The 25,615-nt window shown below is 37.7% G+C and overlaps 2 protein-coding genes across 3 annotated transcripts; both read right to left on the reverse strand.

Moving 5' to 3' along the window:
• Positions 1–3,166: 3,166 nt before the first annotated feature.
• Positions 3,167–6,258, reverse strand: LOC18023153 (DNA ligase 1). Of its 2 annotated transcripts, none has more exons than XM_024160018.1 (9): positions 5,866–6,258; positions 5,490–5,592; positions 5,221–5,395; positions 4,602–4,764; positions 4,393–4,510; positions 4,082–4,256; positions 3,921–3,980; positions 3,664–3,839; positions 3,167–3,561 (listed from the first exon to the last, which is right to left on the reverse strand). In XM_024160018.1, exons 1-9 carry the CDS (start codon positions 6,189–6,191, stop codon positions 3,436–3,438), a joined length of 1,422 nt encoding a protein of 473 aa, XP_024015786.1. In that variant the 5' UTR covers positions 6,192–6,258; the 3' UTR covers positions 3,167–3,435. The 2 variants fall into 2 exon arrangements, with proteins under 2 accessions (XP_024015786.1, XP_024015787.1); XM_024160019.1 differs by having other exon boundaries at positions 5,490–5,587; positions 5,866–6,238.
• A 4,636-nt stretch (positions 6,259–10,894) lies between these two features.
• Positions 10,895–21,890, reverse strand: LOC18023154 (kinesin-like protein KIN-12D). The gene is made up of 35 exons (XM_024159565.1): positions 21,772–21,890; positions 21,030–21,648; positions 20,685–20,840; positions 20,520–20,603; positions 20,221–20,340; positions 20,014–20,127; positions 19,842–19,934; positions 19,606–19,766; positions 19,464–19,538; positions 19,286–19,373; positions 19,146–19,204; positions 18,987–19,050; positions 18,828–18,893; positions 18,557–18,742; positions 18,349–18,453; positions 18,035–18,270; positions 17,878–17,947; positions 17,723–17,788; positions 17,541–17,585; positions 17,370–17,449; positions 17,183–17,264; positions 15,490–17,070; positions 15,060–15,398; positions 13,324–14,910; positions 13,124–13,231; positions 12,917–13,038; positions 12,757–12,844; positions 12,601–12,675; positions 12,282–12,515; positions 12,116–12,205; positions 11,838–11,912; positions 11,686–11,744; positions 11,472–11,583; positions 11,255–11,365; positions 10,895–11,160 (listed from the first exon to the last, which is right to left on the reverse strand). The coding sequence occupies exons 2-35, from the start codon at positions 21,639–21,641 to the stop codon at positions 11,008–11,010; spliced, it is 7,296 nt and encodes a 2,431-aa protein (XP_024015333.1). The 5' UTR covers positions 21,642–21,648; positions 21,772–21,890; the 3' UTR covers positions 10,895–11,007.
• Between the last annotated feature and the right edge of the window lie 3,725 nt (positions 21,891–25,615).

Below are 25,615 nucleotides of genomic sequence, written 5' to 3' on the forward strand. Positions count from 1 at the left end.
GCTTTCTTCTGTGATCTAAGTACAAGGACATTATCAGAAGATGTAGTTGCATAACTGTCTACAAATATTCTAATATTGTTGTGCAATTTAGAGAAAATATTCCCACCTGCTTTCTTCGATGTTATGGAACATTTACCTATACACCTCCCTCATGAAGCAGAGTTGGGAGGACCCGTTCAGTTTAGGTGGATGTATCCGTTTGAACGATTTATGAAGCATTTGAAGGGTAAGGCCAAAAACTTAGCAAAAGTTGAAGGGTCTATCGTGGCGGGAAGTCTGACAGAAGAGACTTCTCATTTCACGTCTTATTACTTTGCTCCAAAGGTTCGTACACGCAAACGGGCTCCAAGACGTTACGACGATGGGGGTGTAGGACAAAGTTACGCAGTAGAAGGTGTGCCTGATATATTCTCACCAATTGGACGTCTAAGTGGGAAACTAAAAGAAACTTGTTGGTCAAACGAACAAGACTACCACAGCGCACATACATATATACTTCTGAGTTGCGAGGAATTGGCACCTTACGAGAGGTACATAATTATAACCATGCATGATTAAAATTTGATTGAACAGACGAAATGTCCTTAACAATGTTTTAAAATTTCAGCACTTTCGTCAGTCAAGTCCGAGAATGCATTGACGGTGTTTCAGAAGATGAAATTAACAAGCGGAAAGACCAACATTATGCATTGTGGTTAAAAGGTCAAGTCGAGCATGATGACATGACATATGCAGTATGGTTTCATGAGTTGCTCCTAGGTCCTATTTCGAAGATAACTACTGCAGCTATGTATTTCACACGTGGCTATGTTTTTTTTTGTTTTCATAGGTTTGATTTGGATAATTGTGTCGGTCGGAGAGTTTCCGACACAATTAGGAGTCATTTCGTGGAGCTGCACTACAATTGGAGCAAGGTGTCGCAAGAGACGTTCGACACCTGGTACAAGTGCTTCGCGGTAATGTTTTTAAAATCTTATTTATATCATTTTAAATTGTTTTAAATTTAATTAATCTTACTTTTATATTGTTTATCTAATTTTTTGTTTTCTTTTGCAGCAACGGTGGAACTGGGACATCGGGATCAACGAGACGGTCCGCGAAGCTTTCCGGCTGAAGGCGCAGAAACGCCTAGTCAACACCGTTTCCGATTGGAAGCGGAAGTGGGAGACCGATGGAGACGACGCAAAGCCGAGCTCCATGTCCACTTCCTGTTGGAACGGGTTGAAGGCGTATTGGCTGGACCCGCATGCCCAAACCACTGCGGCTAAGTGTTCGGCCGTCCGAAACCAGGTCGATCCGGTGAGTGGTCAGAAGTTAGTGACCCCGCACACTTCTGGTCAAATATCTTTTGCGGGAAGACGTCTCATGATGGCAAGTAATTAAATATAAATTATTTTATTATTATTTTAATTTTAATTATTGCTATAATTTATTAAATATTTTTGACTAATGTTTATTAATTGGTAGGCCGAGGAGAACGGAGGAGAACTACCTCCAATGACGAAGCTCTTCGAGACCACTCACCGGAAGAGGGACGGGAGCTTTGTCGACGCTCGGTCTGAGGAGATCTACAATGCCGCTATGCAGCGGATCGCCGAGCGGGAGACCCAGGCCACACCTGACGGTACTATCCAAGTACCGTTGACCGTCGCTGAGCAAGACCAGATTTTCGAAGAGGTATGATCTATTCAATTTTTTAAAAATTTATTATATTTATTACTTAATAAATAATTAACGTTTTCATTTTCCATTTGTAGGTTGCTCCGAAGAAGAAGGGCCGAACCTTAGGGATGGGCTCTATTAGAGACTGTCCTGCCGCCTCGGCTTCCGGATTTCGCACGCAGGAGGATCCGAGTCATCTTCGCCAGGAACTTGCTACGGCCAATGCTGAGATCACCACTCTCAGACATGAGCAAGTGGCCCAGAAGCAGGAGCTCACCGAGATACACGATCTCTTCGACATCGTTGCGGAAGCGGTTCCGCAGTTGGCCACCGCAATCCGAGCGAGGCAACAGCGAGCACGAAGGGTTTTTGAGACCGGTGCTTCCGGTACTGGACCATCGGACCAGCAGACGCATGGTCAGTCTTCGGCTCCAGTAGTGCAGACGGGAAACGACGGTCCAGCAGCGACGGGCGGCCAAGACGGAGAGCCTCCTCGTGACGTCGATCTCAACCTCGACGATTACGAAATCACATTGTAGATTAGGTTTTTTTGTAAAAAACAATTTGTATTAAATTTTTTCTTTTATTTATAAATTATTTTCGAATTTAAATTTCAATTTAAATTGTTTTTTTCTATTTTTAATTTTTTAATTATTTTAAAAATTCATTAATTAAATTAAAATCGAATTAAATAATTAATTTATAAATCGACGTAAATTCCTCGTAAATTTACGTCGATCTAACGTCGAATTATTAACGACGAATTTACGTCGAATATGAATTTATAAATTGACGTAAATTCGTCGTAAATTTACGTCGATCTAACGTCGAATTATTAATGACGAATTTACGTCGAATATGTTTACGTCGGATTTACGTCGAAACTTTACGACGAATTAACATCGACAATTAAAAAATTAATTTCTCTTAATTGAAATTGTTCGTCTCCTAATCGTTGTTAAATCGATGTAATTTTACATCGATTTTACGTTGTTCTTATGATGGACTTCTTTCGTTGGAAACTTTACGTCGCGTTTACGACGAATAGTTTCCGACGATATTACGATGATTTTCCCGGGTTGGTAAATTTACGACGATTTTACGACGATTTTGGTTTTACGACGATCGTTTTACGATGATTTTTTTTTCGTCGTTAATTCGACGTAAAATATCATTTTACGTCGATATCTGCCGACGTAAAACCCAATCTTTCTTGAATATTTTACGTCGATATCTGCCGACGTAAAACCCAATCTTTCTTGTAGTGTGTGTCTGTGTTCTAAAAGGCTGATGGAAGTCCGGTTAACCAACCAACTAAGCAATTTATATCAGTTTCGATGGACAAATCCTTGTATAACCAAGTTTTTTCTTATCTTAATCTTATGATGCATAACTTAACTAAAAGTAATAAGCATTTGCAAAAATGTACACTACGTTTTTGTTTAGTAAATTTCAACACAATTGAGATTCTTCTTCTTTTTGGTAACTTTTATGGTACATAAAATAGGACCAAAATAAAGGAACTGATTTAAACAATTGTTTTGGTCTCAAAACTATTCATTCTGGTATCACTACTACATATCAAAAGCGTGCACTTGCAAGCAAATTTAGAAAACGCCTTGCTTACAAGTCTCAAAACCGATACCTTTTAGTCTTTAGCTTACCACTGAAGGAGACTAAATCAAGGCCATGGCTATCTTTACTGATCCAAGCCGACTTTTTGGTGAACTAGATTTTGCCTATGTCAAAACTTCTACCAGAAATTAAGAGGTGTCATTGTTCGGTCTTGATGAAGTGGTTAGTCAGAAGTTTTGAGACCGATATGTCTTCGAATGAATCAACTTCAAAGAGTTCTTTCAGCTTCTCGTCGCATATGATTCTCCTCTTCTCACAAGGATCCTAAGTTATGGAGACAGTTGTAAAGAAGCCATAAATTTTAATGAAAAAATAAAGAAAGGAAACAGTAAGTGAGAAGAACAGTGTGGAAAGCAAATGGCACACCTGAAGATCATTCTGTTTTATGTACTCCCACAATCTCTTTACCACATCTGCCCTTGACAACGAGCTTTCTCCATTACCAAAGAACTTGACAAGAGCATCTGAAAGTGGGAGGGGAGCAAGAAGAACGCAACCTTCCTTAATCTGCTTTTTATCTTTCTCGTTTGGTTCGTCACTCTCTGTGTTTGACCCAATGTATATGTTTTGTTTTTACCTTGATGAAAAAAAGAGACAAACTGAAATTCATCTAGCTTTCTTACCTCCGTCTGTTTCCATTTCTTGCTTTCCATTTTTTGGAGATTTAGAGCCAACTGATTCTCCTAGACCCAGAGACGAACAAAAATTAATATATACGCTTAAAAGGCCTAAACCGGAAAAGATGGTTCCCAGAGAATGGACGAACTTTTCAATCATCAAATACCTGCATTATCCTGTAATGGCCATATGTGCTTGGTTAGAAGTTTACTCATTTGAAACATATTGACGGACTCGAAAGTGAACAGAGATCGCAATGATTCGTCACATATTATTGTCCGTTTATCATTTGGATCTTGCAAATTGTTCTCCTTTATGTAGCTCCAAAGCATTTTCGTAACCTGAAACCATTCACCAAATAAAATGTTAGAAAAACAAGGGAATTGGTTAAGAAACTTAGATAGGTATCTTTGAAATTTAGGCTCATAGCTTGAGTTACAGGACAAAGAGAGGCAATCACTCGAGTAAGCCATGTACCTCTGTTCTGGCTAATTCTGTCACCCCAGTAAAAGCCTGAAGCTCTGGCGAGAGGCTGCAAACTTTTGCAAAGCCACCTCCTCCTTTTCTCTTGGGCTTATCCACCGACTTGACTGGTCTATTGATAGAGAAAACAAAGTTTAAAGGCATTAAGGTGGTCCATAACTAGCTGGACAGTACAAGAACTGAGAGAGAAAGAGAAAACTAACTTTTTTCTCTTGCGTTTTCGTAAAGTCCTCCTAACTTCCTCTTCACTTTCTTCTTCATTTTCCTCTTCTACTTCTTCGTTTTCCTCCCCCTTCTTATCTCTTTCCCCTGAGGCCTCATCTTCATCTTCATCCTCATCTTCTTCTTTCACACTGTTTACACATCCTGTAAAAACGAATCATTTCATTGTGCTTGGTCTCCTGGTGGGTAACACAAATTCAGGAATTGCTGTCTCCAACCCAACATAGTCAGGAGATATACAATACCGTTTTACAAAATAAAGCTGATGTTTATTTAAGCGGACTCTAGCAAAAATATATAGGCATCCTAAAAACCAATGTGTTAAACCGAACAATAGCTTAATAGATTCCGCCAACTAAACATGAATACATGATTAATCTCTACAATTAGTATTTTGTTTCAAACACATGATCCTAATTACCTAATCAGTCTATTTAACTATTTAGGATCAATGGCTGAATACTATGGATATATAGATATAATACACTTCTAGTGTCACTGTGCTAGAAGCTTGAGATCCATGAAGAATGCAGGATGATATTCTAAAATAGAGCTTGTAAAGTTTTTTATAAACAGGTGAATGTATGACAAGGAAAGTACCATCTCCATCACCTAAGGGCCAAATATGCTTCGTTAATGCCTTGCTCATTTGAAACATATTAATGCTCTTAACACGGAACAGCGAATGCAGCGACTCGTCACACAATATCTTCCTTCTATCCTTTGGGTCTTGCAAATCTTTCTCTTTGATATAGGCCCACAATTTCTTAGTAACCTGATAATACATATGCAACACAAGACACAAAATTGAAGTAAAAAATTCGATCCAAAACGCCTCAGAACCATCCTTGAGAGAAGATGAAATTTACCTCGGTTCGAGCTAGCTGAGATGTTCCAAGAAACTTCTCAAGTTGTGGAGAAAGCTGGCATACTTTGGTGAATCCACTAGCACGTTTCTTAGCCTTTACTGGCCTAACACATAAAAATCACACACAAACATCAACAAAGTTAATCTCTTTCAGTTAACAGTAATCCCTCGAACACAATTTGATAAACGGACATTGAATCAGTTAACCTATGTCTATTCAACAAGTGGTCGTTAATTAGGAATTTCACTCGGAAACTTTTTGATTGGTTCGATAGACAATGCTAAACATTTCTGTGTATGGCATGATTTGTAAAATTAATTAACAGAAAAAAAAAATTCGATTTCACATAAATCACGATCGGTACAAGAGAAATTACCGTTCTTCCTTGTCTTCATTGCTATCACTTGCATCTCCGGCGTCGTCGTCTTCGTCATCGCCTCCTTCAAATTCAGCCTTGGGTTGAGTCATTTCATCGGTATTTTCGTCTTCTTCTGCTTTAGGGCTATCTGGTTTGTCTTCTACTCCGCCATTGCTCTCGAGAAAAGCATCGATTTGATCCCTGATGAATCCCTTCTTATCTGTCAATTCGACATCGAAATCCGCCTCCAGCTGACGACGGACGCTTGCCGGAGTCGCCGTATGTAGGTCGGAGCTACGGAGAATTTCTTGGAGTCGGGTCACGAGGTCCAAGTCGGAAACCATTTTTCCGTTACTGAAGAAACCGAAAAAGATTTTCCTTGAGAAAATACAAAGCGGCTGATGAAAGGAAAACGATTCCTGAGGTGGAAACCGAACAAAGGGTATTTATGAAATTTACTTAGTACCAACGACGTCGTTTCGATTCTTCATTTTTTTCCTCAGCTATGTTCGTTTAAATTAATTAATGCGTAGGTGTTGGAATACGACCATAGTTACACTAATTATGGCATATAAAGTAACACGTTGTCATGGTATTCCTCACCCATAAGATGTACTGTACAAGTAAAAGAGATTCCATTAAAGTAATTATGATCAACTCAAGAACTTCCCGTGAAGTCATATCACCACATATGAATTATTATGATACTTGTACAATCCAAGCCCTTATAAATCTTCAAGAGTTGATTAAAGGTGGAGAAAACGGATGATCAAGATTTGGGCATATCTTGAATATCATTGTTATGTTTTATGTTTTTCCCTAGTGGTTAGTGCTGACATCGTTGAACAGGTTTGGGCATTGGTATTCAATAGCGAGAGTCCAACATGGACAGTGACAAACATGAAGATCAAAAATCAAACCAGAACTACATATGCATAGATAATCTAATTTATATTTTTTTGCATATCTTGATAACCAAAGAGTGGATATGTACATTGTAATTGTGTTGTTTGGAATGATGGGATTTCCATTGATGTAACTTTGTGAATCTATAAAGAGGTTTGCCTCCCGTTGACCTGACTCCCCTGTAAGAGTTTAAAGAGGTCTCGCACCCAACATAGTCGATGGACTCCTTATCTCAACTTCTGTCGATGGACTACTTTTCGCTACAAAACTTTTACTTTGGGATACGACCAACAGTTCTGTCGACGAACCTCTCCCCGGGCTACAACCGTTGTCCTCCTATTGTCCTCCTATCTGCAACCATTGTCGTCCTCGTCTCTCCCAGCACCGTCCATAATCTCACAACGGCTCCTTTCTCTTGGGACTTCCGTTGACTAACCTCCACTTGACATACCTCTTAGAGTTTGAAGTGGGCTCGTCTTACCCAGTTGACCAACGAAGTCCCATAACTAATTGGCAAGATGAACAGCTCAAGAAAAACTTTGAATCTGCAGTTGCAACACTTGGGACTGTGGAGTAAGTTTTTTTTTCTTTCAAGAATGAGTAGTTATTATAAAATTATGTGATTCTTGACTTCTTTTCTTTCCCATGTTTTTTAACAGACGCAACTGCCAGAGAAATTAAAGAAGTGATGTACGTAGATGACTTAACGGAGAAAGAAGTTTCCGATCATTTGCACCTTGTACGTAAGCACGCCAGAGAGAAAAGACCAAGAAGCATCTTCAAGTAAAAGAAGATAAGTTTGTTGCTGAAAATGTTAGAATCAGAAACTTTTTCTTTGGTGACTTTTTTTTTTCTTTGATGAAACAAAGTAGAAGATTAGAGGCTGATTTAGGATTCGTTGGAAGATGAGAGCTAAAAATTATTCTCCTATTTTTTGTTTTTTGGTTTTGAACTCGTGCATGTTTTGTAAGTCTGTTTTTTCTTCAATTTTTTTTAGAAGCTCGGTTGCAAGCATGATAACCTCATATATATTACGTGTCAACGAAAGATCAGGACGCGACAATAGAGATATTCAATCTGTTTTTTTGTTTTTTTTTTTACCTTATCTTCAATCTGTTGACCATAAGACTTGAAAAAAAACTTTGTTAAAAGTAAGAAGAAACAAATTAAAAAAAAAAACAAAAGATTTGCCTCCAAATCCCAAATGTGTGACTTTATTGTCCTCTCCAACAATGTATACAAGAACTCTTAGTCTTATTTATAAGGAAGAGCCATAATTTTTTTTTTCTTTTTCAAATATACACAAAGAGCCTTTTAATATATATACAATACCAAATATCTTGCTAATGTAAACAAAACTTACGGTTTTATCTACTACAGTATAATAAGAATTCAAAAGTTAGCAATTAATCAAATGTTTCTTTTCTATTATTCTACACTACACATTTGGCGCGGCCGGTTTTTCCCGGCAGATGCTCGGTACCAAGCAAACTCCTCTTTGGCACGAGATATATTCACATCTGCTCTTCGCGGGTAGCTTCAGGTTTAGCTCATCAAGCTGTAGTTTTAACATATTGTTTTCTTCCTGTTGGATATGATGAGAGACAAAAGTGTAAATCAGTACTGGAGAGTAAAGAAAATACGCAGACAAGTACTGAAAGTTAGAAATTTCTTCTTGCCTTGATTCTACCATGATCACGAGTTCTCCACTCTGTGTTTTGCAGCAACCATAGCTTATTCACTTCTGCTTCAAGTTCCATTACTTTTCTTTTATGACTTACATTCTCCTTCTGTTGAAGGGTCAGAACACATTTTGAAGCGTGTTAAGCCATACATTCGTGAAGACGTAGTGTCATCATACCAACGTCCGTGAGCGACCTTACTTATTCCAGACCAAAATTGACGATGAAGATATCCCCCGACACTACCACGGCATCATCTTGTCGAGGCTTCGAGCTCCGGCTACCTCGTTACCTCCATCGATCTAATTGGAGTCGGTCAGATCTGATCAAGTATATCTGTCTGCTTGCTGATGAACTTGTCGCAGGATTATATTACTGTTCAGAATCTGATAATTCATTTACAAATAAACGTCAAACTATGAAATAAAGCTGAATGGGCTTCGGCTTCTAATTGTTGAAGGTTGAGTCCTTGATTGAATCTAGCAAACGAAAAGTAGTTTCAATTAGAAGAAGAAAGGAAGAAGACAAAGTCTGGTGTCGTGGAAGAAGGAATCAGAGGAGAAGAAGAGAGTCTTGTTTAAGAGTAATGGGCCTGCGAATTAGAGAATCAGCCCAGGCAAATAAGCGATTGGTTGTGTGTGTTAAAATGATTAAGCCTAAGTTAAAGTTGTTGTAATAGCTAAGTGGTAGTTGTTAAGGTATTAAGATAAGTAGCTGGAGTGTAAGTGAGTGTAGTGTGGCTTGTGTATGATAGTCTAGGTATTAGAGTTAAGGTGTATGAATGATGGAAGTTAAGAAGTAGTAATTAGAGAAAACTACTATATATGTGTGTTGTGTTTTGTAATAAAAGCATCATCTTAAACAAAATTATAGTTTGACATTTTTTAATCGAAAAAAGTTAATCAAGAAAATATACAAAATTATAAATACTGAAATTAAAAGAGTTACTTCGCGCTCTATTCTCTCTCCCTCGTCGTCGTCTTTAAAAATGTGTTTTCTCTATTCTCTGTTTCCCTCGTGTGAACAACTCTCAAGTATGGCAGAAAAGAAGTTAAACCACTTTCTTGTGAAGGCGGAACTCGGGCGTCGCCATCTTCAGTGTCTCTTCGTGGAGAAGAAGATGTCTTCGTAGAGAAGAAGATGTCTTCTGCCAAAAGAATCATCTTCACCCATTCACGTTCTAATCAAAGACAAAATCGTGTTGTTGTTGATCTAGAAGGTAACTACAACATGAGAGGATTTGATATCACCAACAACGTCCGTTTCATGTAACAAGATGTCAGTGGCTCAAATCAGAAATATTTTTTACTAAGATCAATACTAATCAGTCATGTACGACCCGTATGAAAAAGAAAAAGTGATTGGTTTAGACATCTCATGTACGAATCTCAAGAACTCAAATACTATTGGTGACTTTTTTTTTCTTTTTTGTTTTGCTTAGTTTCAAGTGATGAGATTTGTTTGGTTTTTTGTTGAAATCCTTACATTTAATCCTTAGAGAATATATACACAGTTTGATCTTTTTCACTATTGTTTTATTTCTGAGAAAAAAAAAGTATAAGAATAAAGGCAAATTTATGATTCGTTGGAAGATGAGAGATACAAATTGTTCTTCTATTATTTTTTGTTTGTTTCAAACTTGTGCATGATTTGTGTAACATTTCAACTCCATATCTCCAACGATAACTACAAATCAGGCATATTGGTTTGGTTATCTAACCGTATTTGGTCAGTAAACCAATCTCTATTGGTCTAGATTTCATAATTTGTGAGTGTGTAGAAGCTCGGTTGCAAGCATGAAAACATGATAACGAATGATTGATCAGTAAAACAATTTTTATAGAGATTTTTTTTTTGAACGTTATCTTCAATTTGTTGATCACTAAAACTTAAAAAAAAATTGTTAAGCTAATGCAACAAAGAAGAAAAAAAACAAATTAAGAAAAACAAAAAATTTGCATGTAGCTAAAATTAGTCTCCCCTTATTTTTTTTATGCATCCGATCGACACCTTACTGGATTTGAGTCAAGCTTGGAACATAATTAAACAAAAAGGGCAGTAAAAAAAATGTCTCCAAAATCCAAATGTGTGACTCTATAATTTGCAGTCGTCATTATCACAAATACACCAAGACTTTCTTCTCATCATCAAGAAACTTCCAACATACGAAAGTCAGAGATGAGGGCCCAAATCCAATGATAATACATTGGTCCATGACAACGCTTTGGTCTCATCAGACACGGAAAGTTTATATTCGCAAGACGTTCAAATTTTTGAATCAAAGCTGACTAAAATAATGCATGCCGAGCTGTGATCTCTTAAGAATAAAAATGCCGGTGGTTTTGACTTTTGGTTCTTGTCTAGGGCTTTCCTGATAATGTATACGAACCTCTTAGTCATATGTATAAGGAAGAGCCATAATTTTTGTTTTCTTTTTCAAATATACACAAAGAGCCTTTTAATATATATACAATACCATGAATTTTGCTAATGTAAACAAAACTTACGGTTTTATCTACTACAGTATAATAAGAATTCAAAAGTTAGCAATTAATCAAATGTTTCTTTTCTATTATTCTACACTACACATTTGGCACGGCCGGTTTTTTCCGGCAGATGCTCGGTACCAAGCAAGCTCTTCTTTGGCACGAGATATATTCACATCTGCTCTTCGTAGCTTCAGGTTGAGCTCATCAAGCTGTAGTTTTAACATATTGTTTTCTTCCTGTTGGATATGATGAGAGACAAAAGTGTAAATCAGTACTGGAGAGTAAAGAAAATACGCAGACAAGTACTGAAAGTTAGAAATTTCTTCTTGCCTTGATTCTACCATGATCACGAGTTCTCCACTCTGGATTTTGCAGCAACGATAGCTTATTCACTTCTGCTTCAAGTTCCATTACTTTTCTTTTATGACTTACATTCTCCTTCTGTTGAAGGGTCAGAAAACATTTAAATACCTACTTTCTGTGACGATAGAGAGAATTAGTACTATAAGATTGAATCAGAGTAATTAAATGAAAAAGTAATTCCAACCTTCAGGAATTTGTTTTCTTTCTTGAGCAGTTGCTCATGCTGCCTTTGTTCCTCGAGTTCTATCTGCGCGGTAACTAGATCAGTCTGCTTTCCTTCCATCTCCTCTATCCACCTGCATCAAGGTATTGTAAAGGAAACTATGATAAAACATCTGCAAGTGGCCATAATCCACTTTCCTCTATTGAAAAGTTGACAGAGTTCATGACACTCTTACCCTTGCCTTTCCTCATTATATTCATTGAGTTTCTGCTTGAGCTGAGAGACTTCAAAATCCTATATTCAGAAAGTTTCAGACATGAGAAATTTGATTATAGTATGACTAAATTATTAGTCATTCTTCCTGGAGTTCATTCCAAAGAATAATACCCTTTCTTGTGAATCTGTACTATGAAGTTGAAGCATCTCTGCTATCTTCAATACTTGCTGACTATCCAATAATGACTGTGAAAAAAAGAAAGAAAAAGAAGCGTAGAAGAAAAGAAATAGGTCATTGACTGAATATGCTTTAGTACCATGACCAGTTTTCTACAGTAGAGGAACAACAAGGAAATGAGTAATAGAACCAGGTTCCACAGAGGTTAAAGAGAATTCTTTATTTTTCATTACAGAGGAAATGAGTAATAGAACCATGGACAAGAACTTACAGCACAATTCTGTTTGAGACCCAGCATCACTCGATTGATATCATGGGTCATACTATCTACCTTGGCGAGCTTTGAGTTCAATAAAAATACCTGGGAGAAGAAAATACGATATCAAATAATGACTGTGATAAAGTACAACATATATATAACATTTTCAAATAGTTACCTCTTTCTGCCGAGTTGCAACTACAGTTTCAAGCTCCTCAATTCGTAGCCTTGCAGCAGCAAGCTCCTCATCCTTCTCAGATCTCATTTGTTGTGCGATTCCCAACCCTATGCACCTGAAAGGAGAGCCAGAACCCCGAGGCTTCCCCGAACCTTTACTCAATGAAGAATCCATAGCTTGAGAAACATGAATTTCTGGCTTTACGTGCTCAGCCATTGCCTCCAATTCTCTGAACTGTTTAGAATGGATCAGTCAAAGTGATGCCAGTCTTTTGTGGGAAATAAGTGAAGTTAATAAAGCTATTAGGGACCATGTTTACCTTATGCATGTAATCTCTAGCTTGAGCCTCTGCATGCAAATTTAATTCTGAGATATGCGCGCTGAGTTGAGAAATCTGTTGCAGAGTAAACTTACATATATCATCAGAAATTTTGAGACTGACCTAAGGATCCATCAATGTTCAAATAACATTTACCTCGGTCTTTTGGTGAGCCTTACTTCTCTCAAGCGCTTCTATATGCTTCTTAGCTTCCTCAAGATCCATGTTCTTTTCATCTAAAATCCTTTGACCACACAAAATAGGAAATGAGTTGCTTTAACCATATACCTATTTAGGTAGCTTAATTTTTTCTAACCTTTTCATTTCTTCATCAGAATTTCTAGAACTTTCCATCTGCTGGCGTATGGTATGAAGCTCCATCTCCAGCTCCTCCCTTTGCAGACGCTGTCTTTCAGCTTCATCTTTGATAACGTTAACCTATTGAAATACGCCTCCATCAGAAATGTAAGCACAACGATTAAGTTAAGCAGTTACATAGTTAGGAGGAATGATTAATTCTAACCTTATTTTCAAGTACATTAATAGTATACTCAAGCTTCTCAACTGATCCCTCTAATAGCTTCACTTCCTCTTCTCTCTGATCGGCATATATCTTTCTTGATTCAGCAATCTGTGAAAAGAGGAGAAACGAATTTTAGTAAGCATTGCAAGAAGGTTTGAGAAATCGACAAGTTTGTCAAGTCTAACTGCGTAGTTGTCTACCTCTTGAGCTTCGATGTACCTAACTTCTATTTTTCTAGCCTCAGCATTCATCTTCCCGACTTCTTCTTTCAGGTACAAAACCTCATCTTGGAGACTGTCCCTGTCAACCATGGTCTCCTTTAATTTGCTCTGGTTAAACTCAACTGTATCATTCAATTCTCCGAGAGCATTTCTTAGATTAAAGAGCTCCATCTCCATGCTCTCCGATACCTTCTTTGTCTGGATCAGCTCCTCCTCTAGAGAGTTTTTTTCTGCCAAGAGATATTCGGCTTCTGCTCTAATTTCTTCATTTTCCGCTGACAATTTTTTTTGGCACTGCCTTACCTTTTCAGTATCCGCTTCAAGGTTGCAAATAATTTCTTTGCTCTCTTGCAGCCTAGCTTCAACATCTTCTAGTTCAAAGGTTTTCAAAGCTAGTGCCTTTTCTAAAGCTTCAACATGAACCATGATTTCCCTTGATTCATCTTTCTTGTCTCTGGATATGGAAGCAGATTCTTGTAGTAGGCTTAGGTCAAAAGACAACCCCTTTAAAACATCATCCTTTCTCAAAAGTTCATCCTGGAGCTTCACATTCTCAGACAACAAGTCTTGTACATCAATCTGCAAAGATTGAACGGTATCTGCGAATTCCGAAGCCTTATTGGCGTTATCACATATCAGTTCGAAAGTTTTATCAGAAATAACCAGACCATCCCTGGTTAGTTGTATGCATTTGGCAATGCTTAAGCTCGTGACATCTATTGCTTTGGACTGATCTTCACCAAAATGTATAAACTTGTGCTTAAGGGAGCTGTTTTCATTCTTCAACGCACCGACAGCCTTAGCATAAGCTTGTATATCCCTTTCTTTGATATCTAATTCTTCTGCAACCACTGACTGGGAATGTTCGAGACTGTAAATTTCAGAAGCTTTCATCGCCAAATCTTGATGTAGGCCAGCAACGCAAGACTCCAAGAAGAAGACTCTTTCTCCAAAAACCTTGTTTACTTCGTCCATTTCGGCAATTTTTTGCACACTGTGATTAAGGTCCGATGAGAGAGCCTTGATTTTTCTTTGTGCTTCAGTCAGCTTTTGTTCCATCGAAACGGTCTCCAATTTGTTATCAGCCAGACAGAGGTCTTTGAGCTCACTTTCCACCTGGGAAACAAACAATTTCTCTTTAAGACCCTCAACGATGGCATGATAATCAAGAAGCTCTCTATCCACAACTGCGAGACAAGAAGAATATTCTTCTACTTTTAGCGCCAGAACAAGTGACTCAACATCCTTTGAGCAGTTATCCATTAAACTTGACTCAAATAGCTTCTCAAGGTTCTCAAACTTCTCATTTCCTATGACCTTTATGGATTCCAGCTCTTGCAGCTTGTCAACTAAGGCGCTTCTCTCTCCAACCAAACTGATTTCCCTTTTCCTCTGTTTTTCCAGATCAGCTTTCATCTTTTCATTCGCTATTATGAGCTCATTGAGCGTGATATCAGCTTCTTTAATAATCCCTTGGGCCTCCTCAAACTTCTTAAAAATACACAAGTTTTCTACAGATTTCTGGTCAGCCTCTATCTTCATCTTAGCAAAGTCATGCTCCAAAGTCTGCAAAATAGCTTAAGAAATCAGGAAAAAAGAGAGAAAATTCATAACATCTGAGAGAATGTAAATAGGCGAAGTATAAATGCACAGTCCTATATGTCTCAGAATGAGGAGAAGAAAACTTAAAAGCGCAAGGATAAAAAGTTACTTGCCTTAAGTTTATGATCTGTGACTTCCAACTTGTGCTCATATTGTTTTTCTATGTTATTCATCAGATTTTCAAGGTTGCAAAACTGTGCAGAAAGGTCGTTTAAATTGCTTAAGCTTCTTTTCTCAGACGCCTTTAGCTCTTCCTTCTCATCCTGGAGTTTGGCCATCTCAAATTGAACCTTCTTTAAGCTTACAAGAGCAGATTCCATTTCTTGCCTTAGCAGTATAATCACTTCACCTCTCTCACTAGACACCTTGCTGTTAAAACTGATGGGCTCCGTATGATTGTTGTTTGGAATCTTCACTATGCAAGAGGAAACAACTACATTCTTTCCAAGTCCCTGTATGAAAAAAATTTCAGTAAAGGACTAAGCACACTACTATACATAGTAAGGCATGATCGTTAAAATAAGAAAAGGGCAAGCAGCTCACTTGTCCTTCACTACAGTGGGCTGGAGAACGTAGTGAGTTCTCTGCCTCAGTGTATTTATCATGCTCTTGACACATGTTTACGCAAGATCTGAGTCCAGATACGCCACCCTTAAGCTCAGAAAGCTTCTCTTTCATGGACGAAATGCCAGTCTCCTCAATTTCTTCAAGCCTTCGTTCCATAGCAGAAGCATTCTTTTCTTCTTCTAGAAGTTTTCTTCTAAATTCCTCACAGGTTGCTTCCAGATCTTGTACTTGTTGCTTCAGAGAAAGGATTGTTCCAGCAGATTCCTCAATCTGGAGATCCTTTTCCTTCAACTCAAAAGTATAGGATTCGATTACCTCAGAATTTCGGTTGACAATTACTAAAGAGGCTGTTGCACAATGTGATGCCTCATAAATCCAACTTTCAGCCATCTTCAGCTTCTCTTGAAGCCTTGATATGGCCTCTGTTTTTGTGCACAACTGTGATTTCAAGAGCTGAACATGTGTCTCCTTTTCCTCGTACTCTCTCTGGTGCGCTTCACTCATTACTAATGCTGCCCCTCTAAGAGACTTCAACATGGATTCTATATCACATCGCTTTTTATTCGCATCCTCTAAACAATTTTCAAGATCTTCAATCATTAATTCCCTCTCAGAAATTGTTCTTTTTAATCCTCCAATCTGTTCAGATATCCATATCCTTTTATCTGGAAAGGAACCCGAAATTAGATCAGCCTGGTAACACGCATCTGTAAGACCTTCATTCCCATTCAGCAGAATTTCTTCAAGCTCAGCTGTGAGAAGTTCCATTTCATTTGATATGATCTGTAGTTCCATTTCTTTGCCTCTGAGATTTTCTTGCAACTGCTCATTATCCATGGTCATATCTCGTAGGTTATCCTGCAGCTCATCCATCCGAGTTTCCAAAACCTGTACCTGCTTTTCAGTCACCTTTTCTTTTGATTGGAAATCACTGACCTCCTTCTGAAGAACTTCGAGCTCATTCTGCAAACAGACAATCACCTCGGCAGTTGCAGCTTCAGCTTGCCTATGAACTTCACCCATTTCTTCATCTCCACATGCCTTAGAAGCAATATCACTCTTTAACAACATGTTCAACCTCTTAGCTTTTTCAAGAGATGACTGCATCTTCTTAAACTTCGTGTCAATTGCATTGTCCTCTGCGGGAATATCTTTGAACTCATTGCTCTGTTTGGACTTCATTGCTGGGATGTCAAGCTCTTGCTTTTGTAAAAGCTCAATATAGTTCTCCTTTATTCTCCTCAACTCTAGTGCTTCTTGGATCAATATTATGTTTTGCGATTCGAGAGCTTCAACTACAGACTTTGTCTCCCCCAGCTCACTGTTTACATTTTCGTGCTGCTCGCTCAACGTAAGTAGTTGGTCTTGCAACTCTCCAATATCAAGTTTCAAGCGAACCGCCTGTGCCTCTGTGTCACCACGTAGTGTCCTTTCCTCATCTAGTATAATTTTCAATACATCCAAATCAAGCTGCAGTTTGATGATTTCTTCTACATGATTGACTTGCTGACCAGCTAGTGTTTCGTGCCACTCAGCATTTTGAGCTCCCAACAAGGCCTGCAGTTTTGTCAATATTCAACTGTTAAGTGAAAACGCTCAAGGGTAACGTGCAGACACAGTATCAGATTATGTGCGGAATAGTGAACCACACTGTTCTTATTGTGCAGACCTTGTTATTGTTCGCAATGCTATGATCATCCGGTGTGGAAGCTCTGATATCACTGACCATAGCCTGCAGATCATGGATATCTCTGCAGAAAATGGGCGGGAAGATTTATCACGGCTATGGAGAAATTAAGAACTCCTTTGGCCATATACAAGGAAACAAACAAGAATCATCAATCAGATTTGCTAACCTACTAAGCTTTGCATTCTCTTCCAGGCAAGAACCAAGGTTACTTCTGCATTTCTCAAGCTCGTTACAGGTCTGTTTTAACTGCGATGGAAAGACATCAAGAAACTGAGATTGAAAAGATAGATAAGAAAGAAAGCAGGAGAATGACTTCTGAGCAAGAAAGTGTTTCAACCTCCTCCTGTAGGGAATTATTTTCCTTGCTAATACGTAATGCACCCTGCGCCATGGAAAACCCAAATCCTTTTAGCACAAAATAGAAAATACAACAAGACTAATGACACGCAACCAATGAGGCACAATACTTCTGGATATTAAGAGATATTTAAACATATGTAAAAGGAAAATAGATGTTACCTGTGGCTCTATTCCATCATCAGGATGTTTTTGCTGGTTGGAGTTTTCATCAATAAATTGGAAGAGCTGTAAAATCAATAGCTAAGGTTAAGTATGGCATTGCAAACGAAAAGATGAATGAATCAATACCAGGATACTGTGCTAACTAGAGGCACCTGGTTTCGCAGATTAGAGACTTCGCCCAGCAGAATTTCTCTCTCACCTTCCTCATAGAACTCTTGAAATCTGCAAGTACCAGAAAACCAGAACTTAGAAAAAGAGCACACACACGTTCTCTTATTTCACTTTAGACGTTTCCTTAAGATGTATCACCTTCTAAGTTGGTCAAGAAGCCTTATGTTTTCAAGGGCAAAGCGAGTCAATTCAGGATTTTTATCAATTTTAGCTTGAAGCAGCTGAATCTCTTCTGATAACACGTTATTCTCTTCGAGCAAAAAAGCATCTGCAGATATATGGTTGCCGAGAAGTGATTCTAGCCTCTGTATCTTGTCTTCTCGAAATTTGAGCATCATTTTTGTGCTCCTAGTATCTTCCTCTCTTTGTCGAACCTAGAGATAAATTGCCATAAATTGATTCAGGCTCTGAAACATAAGTGGGAATGGGAGCAGTAGGTGGAAAAGAATTACCAAGCGGTTTAGATGCTCAATCTCAGCTTCAAGCTTCTTAATTGAAGCATCAGCCACATGTTCTCTTCTCAATGAGCCAGCAAGTGTTGTCTCCAAAGATTTCAACTGATAGATATAAATAAGTGTTTTTTTGTGGAATCACAATGCAGAGGCATATGAATCTTCAGTAAGGACGAGTAATCATTAACTATTCTTAAAGTTCATATACCTGCTTTCTAGACATCCTTACACAGCCTCCAGATTCATACACAAGCGAATTACCAGCCAGCTGATGTCCTGTCTCGTGCATTTCACTTGATGGAGAATTGACTTGGAGTTCTGAAAAGTTGGCTGTTGCTGATCCAAATGACAATGCCCTGGAGATGTTCTGGCGCTTGAGGAGGGAAAGCTCTTCCTGTTCCCCACACACACACTTGTCTTAGATTAGCTTATTTACAACTTCACAGTAAGAGCACCTACTGGCGGTTCAAATGTTATACCTTTAAAAGTCGGATTTGACGGCGTAATTCGAGGACATCTCCGTTGAAATCTTCGTTGACCACAGCCTAAAGAATTTGAAACATAACTCTTTTGTTTCAAAGGTAATTCATGATAAATCTCCCTCAAAAAATACAATATAGGTAACAATGCAAACTTACATTATTCTGGATTAGCTTTGCTCTCTGAGCAAATTTAAGAGTGTTTAGCGTCTCTGCTGCACAACTGCCAGTGATAATCCATAGAAGCGATAAGTTGAAGTTCTTTACTGTCTGTACAAGTTTATGTAACACTAGATCAAGTTATTGTTGAACGAATACCTGACGGAAGGACTAGCATTAGCAATGATCATTGTTTTGGAATTGCCACCCAAAGAGTCCTGTAAATGAAATGACTACCGTTATAATGCCCATGAAAGAATAGATTGCAACTTAAGCGAAGAAAGGCAATGAAATTTAACCTGAAGAAGAAATGTCAGCCTGGAATCACGATATGGAATATGCCTTGGTTTACCATTTGCAACATCCACAAGAACCATAATGACATGTCTACAATCAATAATAACAAATAGCAAGATTTAACATAACAACTAATTGAGAAAATGATTTATACCATTGATTTAACTATTCTTTGGTTACCCTAGTGTGGACAATGATTTATTGATATTAGCAGCTTCTTTCAGGCGGTCACCTTCAGCGCCAGAAGTTTTCTGCCTGTTACAGAATGTAGAATGTAAGACAAGGTTTCTAAGGCAATACCAAGCTAATGCACCATAGTTACCTCTCTGATCCAGCAAGATCAACCAGGTTCAGTCTTGCAAAACGCATATTAGTTGTTGAGTCTTTTTCCCACCTGCTCTCGATCACGCATGTAAATACACTATGTGATCGGCTGCTCTCTCTGTTCATATTAGTGGCTCCAACTTTTCGATTCAAAGAACCCTATTGTACCACAGATAACATTTTAGGAACAATAAACATAAAACAAAAAAATGTTTGGAAGACGGCAGTACTAACCTGTGTGATAAGCCCTAAGATGTCTTGAACACTCTCTACTTCAAACTCAGTGAGATTTTCCACATAGACACCGTTCTTAATGTCCTCTCGAAGCTAAAAGGGTGAGAAACACATTAGAAAAATGAGCCTTGCACATATATGCACTTTGACCAGCAAAAGAATTTAGAATTACCTGCAAATTTGTTGAAGACGGTTCAAGGAGGTCTGTGATTTGCTCATTGTAAATCTCAAGGAAAGAGCATTTGCAACTGTATTTAAGTCTCTCGTCTCTTCTGCTCTCTTCCTCCTGCAACAAGAACAATGAGGAAAGATGCGATTAGCAAAGTTAATGATGTCTGTAATAGAAGTGAAAAGAAAAGCAATGTCATAAGAGAAGTACAGCTTGTATTCTTGCAAATAAAAACTCAAATATCCGTGGCATCATTCCTCTGTTAGGACTTGGTTTAACTTCTAAATCACCGACTTCCCCAAGCATTGTATACGTTTTTCCACTTCCTGTCTGCACAATCCAACAAAATTATTACAAGTTAGGAAATGACGGATAAATAAGTAAGTAATCCAAAGAAGGAAACTCTCTCCACTCGGTCCTATTCTGGAAACTTATCTATCTCATCTCATTGTAACCTTGTAAGGATTTTCAAATGATACCTCATAATTCATCACTAGAAGAAAATATACCTGGCCATACGCAAATATACAGCTGTTGTAGCCAGACAAGCAGTTTTCCACCATGGGCAGACCGGCAACCCGAAAAAGGGTATCCTAAAAATTTAGGATGTGAAAAACTTGATTTCAACAAAGAAATGGAAACCAAAGTTTTCTGCTTTCGAAACTGATTCTAACCTGGTCAATTGTCTCACAAGCCACATGATCGAATAAAAATCGTGTTTCTGGTGGTCCATTCCATGCTAAGCATTGCGAGCTTTCCTGCTTTAAGCACCTATTGTACCCATTTATACTCTTCTCCATGCTATTAAGCGGTCGGACACGTATAAGAATCTGCAATACATTCAATGACCATCAATGAAATCCCATCAATGATCCAATGCTATAATTTTAGAAGTTCAAAATCGAAAACAATCTAAGACATTCTTGTTACAAGAGGCAACTTTGGTGCAGCTAATGAACTTAGATGTATACAGGACAGTAAACACTGAGAAGAGTAAACCATAGGAACAAAGTTACTACCTGTACGTTGTGATCCATCCAAAAAGATGGATCTTCCTTAAGGTCAAAGTGAGGGACTTCGACGGTATTGACAACAGCTGAAACTTGCCCAGAAGAGCTAGAGAACCCTTTGTACAACGAAGCATAGCCACCAGCTCTAACAGCTCCTGCTCCATCGAGCTTCCCTCTGTAACAAGATCCCGGCGGCTTAGAAACGCTCTTCGTAGGCGTGTTCTGCGTCGAAGAATTGGTCTCCGAATTAGCTCTCCCGGCGACTCTACCGGTTTTAGGAGTCGTGTTTGCGATGGAATCACACTTCTCGCCCCAGCCAAACCGGTTTTTAGAGAACGCCGCTGATCTATGCTTGTTATCAGGCGTCCGTAGAGGTAATGCTGGATCTGGGTTCTTAGCTCTAAGCTTAGACGGAGTTCCTTCGATCTTACTCCTCGATTCCTTCTCGTGTTTGGTGTTGTTCAACGGATCCTGGATCGTGTTTAGCGGAGCCCGTGACAGAGAAATGGAATCGTTGCTGGTTTGAGACAAAAACGAAGCTTGGAGATTCTCAGGGATGTTATTCTCGATTTCCTCGTGCTTGCCGGAATCTCTACGGGAAAACTTGACATCCCTCGACATTATATACCTGATTTGACATAAAAGAAGATAAGAAAACTAATCGGAATTCACGAAATTCAAACCCAGAAATGATAAATTTAGAAACTTGGAATCACAACTAAAGCTCTAAAAATGAGAATTTTTTTCTTGCCTGTGTAATGAATTGAGCAGCAAAATCCAAAATTTCTCGAGCTACAGAGGAGTTCTGATATAATATATATCTCTCTCTCTCACACACACACACACACACTCACTCACAGTCTCTCTTTCTCTCTAAACTCGCATGATTTTCAGCAGTAAAGCAGGAAGGAGAAGAAATGGGATGTGAAAGAAGTAGACGATGAAACGGACGGCTGAGATTCCATCCTCTGGAGGCGGTATTCAAATTTTGAATTTGGGTAAGGGCTTTTTACGTAATAAAGTAAGCTTAAGAAGGGTAATTTCGGAACCAAGCGACGAATTTTCTTCTTTCCTTTTTTTCAAAAAGTGAAAAAGGGAGAGACGCAAATACGGCCCATTTAATTCAAATATTGCGTTGTCAATAGAAAACTATAGTTCCCCAACGGCTTATACCAAAGATCGAGATAGTGAAAAGCTTACTAAATTGGTCTAATTTTTGATAGGGTTTGGTTTGGTTAGAATCGGTTAATTTTGAGAATTGGACACGTAAACTACAAACTTTAACCGGATCGGGTTATGATAACCGTTTTATTAATACCGGCCTCCTGGCTCCTATGATATATATATATATATATATAATCCCTTCACTATTTCTTCTTTTGCCTCCGATTTGAGCGGTTGCTACCTTCGGCGAAGTTCTATACTCTTCAGTTAGGGTTTCAAGGTTGATCAACGAGATCAGTGTTTGTTTCTTGGATTACAAGTTCTAATATGGCTGAACACAACGAGATTTCCTCAGGTAAAGTATACATATTTGCAATCTCTTATATATCAAAGTGTTTGCTTTTCTTTCAGCACACTCAATTGTCGATACGTAGAACTTTAGGTTACTAAAATAGTTGAAACTAGAGACGTCCCTCTATAGATAGGTTTTCTTTTCTCGTAGCTGTTTTTTTTTTTTGGATTCTTTGTTCCTCACTTTGAGTGATCTTGGACATGTTTAGGGTATGAGGAGAGGAGCAGCGGACTGGGATTTATGTTTGGAAACGTTGATAACTGTGGAGACTTGGATGCTGATTACCTTGATGAGGTATATTCGCTTTTACTCTTTTTCGATCTCTTCTTTCTAGAGATAGCTACTTCAAAACAGATATATGAGCTTTATTGATGATTCTACTGTTGAGTTATAATTCTCTTTTCTAAGTATACGTGTGTTAATGATAACATTCACTTGTACAGGACGCTAAAGAACATCTTTCTGCATTGGTTTCATCTCTGCCAGATATAACTGTAAGTACCTTTTAATTCTTTCTAGTCTTTGTATATAGTGGAACATTTTTTAACAACTTATGTTTTAAGATCTTTGAAATCTGCAACAAGCCCTGCCTTTTACATTACCAAATTAACCCTAGTCATCAACTTCACTGACTGTGATGGTACATCAGGTAGATTATGATGGAAGAGCTGAGGATGCTGTTGATTATGAGGATATCGATGAAGAGTATGATGGGCCTCAAGTTACAGAGGAAGATCATCTACTGCCAAAAAGAGAGTATCTTTCGGCTGCAGCTCCTTTGGGTAGTTTATATTCCAAAGCTTCTTTGTTTGATGATGAAGATTATGACGAGGAAGAAGAAGAAGAGGAGGAAGAGGAAGAAGAGCCAGTTGAAAAAGCTTTTTGATTCTGAAGAGAGGGAACCGCGTCTTAATTAAGTCCTTAGGTCAGATAAACTCTTGGAATATTTCTTAGATGCCTTGTGAGCTACTGATTGTGAGACATAAGAAAATTATTCCTTTGCAGTTGTCTTAAAGGAAGCAAAGACTTCGGAGTATATATGAAAAAGAGTCTACAATCTTGGAAAATGAGGATCAGATGGATACAGAAGATTCCCACCACCACGCACACACACACACATAAGGAAAATTGTGTCCCAAACAACTTCTTTTTTGCTATGGGATGATTACATTCTAATTCTAATTTTTTGTAAATAATTTTAGTTTTAGTGATTACTTATTAAAAGTAATTTTTTAAAACACTTTAGTGAAAATACAAAGATGACTGGCTATAGTCGATTACATGACTCTCGACAGTGTAATGTTCGAAATCTGACTATTAGGTGAGAAAGACAAATGTTGGATTCACTGGCATAAAAAAACAAGAAGAGAAAAAGAGTTAATTAGGAGGACTAGCTATTAGTCGATCACATGATCTCAATGGTGGACAAATGTTATGAGAATATGGAGGGAGTTTTCTTGGAAGGATTACTATATATTGTTTCTATCATGCAACTTCTATAATTTGTGTCGACAAAATGAGTTTACTTCTATCCAACCTCATCCATTTGTCCACACAAATTTTTGTCTCTCTTTTGGTGTATGTAAGAAAAACTAAACTAGTATACAATTACCGTATATATACGGCCATACCAATATACTTATCAATTAATTGGAGGTCATGTATGGATGAGTATGATTGATTTGGGATCTCCGATCAAGATAGACATTTGCAAAATTTACTTTCTTTAATGTTTGTATTCAAGACTTACATGTTTGCTAGATTTTCGATCCAGTGTTTTACCTACGAATTAAGGCTTTGCAAATAATATTTTCTGTCTAATGCCGATAATAATTATATGATTATATTTCAGAGGAAAAAAAGTCTAGCTATGGAGTATGGACGTGGTCCTGTTTTTTTTTTTTTTTTTTTTTAAATGAGGTCTAAGCTAGTGGTCCTCAATTTTGATCACTACGTAAGTACGTATACTTTTTTGTTTTTAGATTGCATGTTTGCATTTGAGATTTCTGGTATATACACACTTTTATTCAACTATTCATAGAAATGTATAGACTATGGTCAAATTGGTTTGAAGTGGAACAGAAACATACATATAGATGATCGTCATCAGATTTATTTTATGATTGTCATTAGTTTAAATTTTTTAAGAGCTCGTTTAATAAGTGGATAAGATTGAGGAAAAAAAGAATAATCAAAAAGGAAGATGTGGTCGTTAAAGGTCGTCAATATGCATAATGCATCACAAGATTTTCTTCCGTTTCCGTAATCCTTATTATTTATTGTACATATTAGACTTTAGAGTTATTGGAATATGAAATCCAGTTCCATGTTGCATGCAATTTAACAAGTATTCCGCATTATCTCATATCCAAGTTTTTTTATTATTATCATTTGCAAATTGCTAAACAAACATTATTAGGTCAAGGTTCTGTCTCGCTTGTGCGGGTCTTTCAATAAAACATTTAATTAACATACACCAAATTTCTATTCATCTGATTGTTACAAGTTCTATTTTTTGTTGTTGTTTTTGAGTAGTTGCTTTAGTAGATATGATCGTCAAATTATTCGTGTATACAACACTTACTAACTCTGTTTAATTTGTTATAACAAATTCTCACTTTGTTCTAACTTTATAACAAATGAAACAGAGTTAGTGAAATTTAACAAATTCCATTTATTATTTGGATATATTGTTACAACAAAAGTGAGAATTTATTTTTAACAAATTAAACAGAGTTAGTGAGTGTTGTTATACACGAATTTAATTTGACGATCATATCCACTAAAGCAACCACTAAACAACAACAACAAAAAATAGAACTTTTGAGTGATTTTCCACTTTTCTTGATTTAGTCATGTTCTAAGTGCTAGAATCTGGAAATGATATTCTCTACTATTTATTAAGAAAAAATAAATCTTAGGTACTAATACTAAAAAAAATTCACCACTAGCTAGACACAACATAATTTTTTTTTCTTTGGTTAAAAGTTTGATCTTGAAAGATAAAGTAAGAGGGACTTCAACAACTACCACGAAGACACGTGGCATATGTCTCATGGGCTCTTAGAACATATGGTTA

The sequence above is a fragment of the Eutrema salsugineum genome, unplaced genomic scaffold (genome assembly GCF_000478725.1).
Source record: "Eutrema salsugineum unplaced genomic scaffold, Eutsalg1_0 scaffold_13, whole genome shotgun sequence".
Lineage (NCBI taxonomy): Eukaryota > Viridiplantae > Streptophyta > Magnoliopsida > Brassicales > Brassicaceae > Eutrema > Eutrema salsugineum.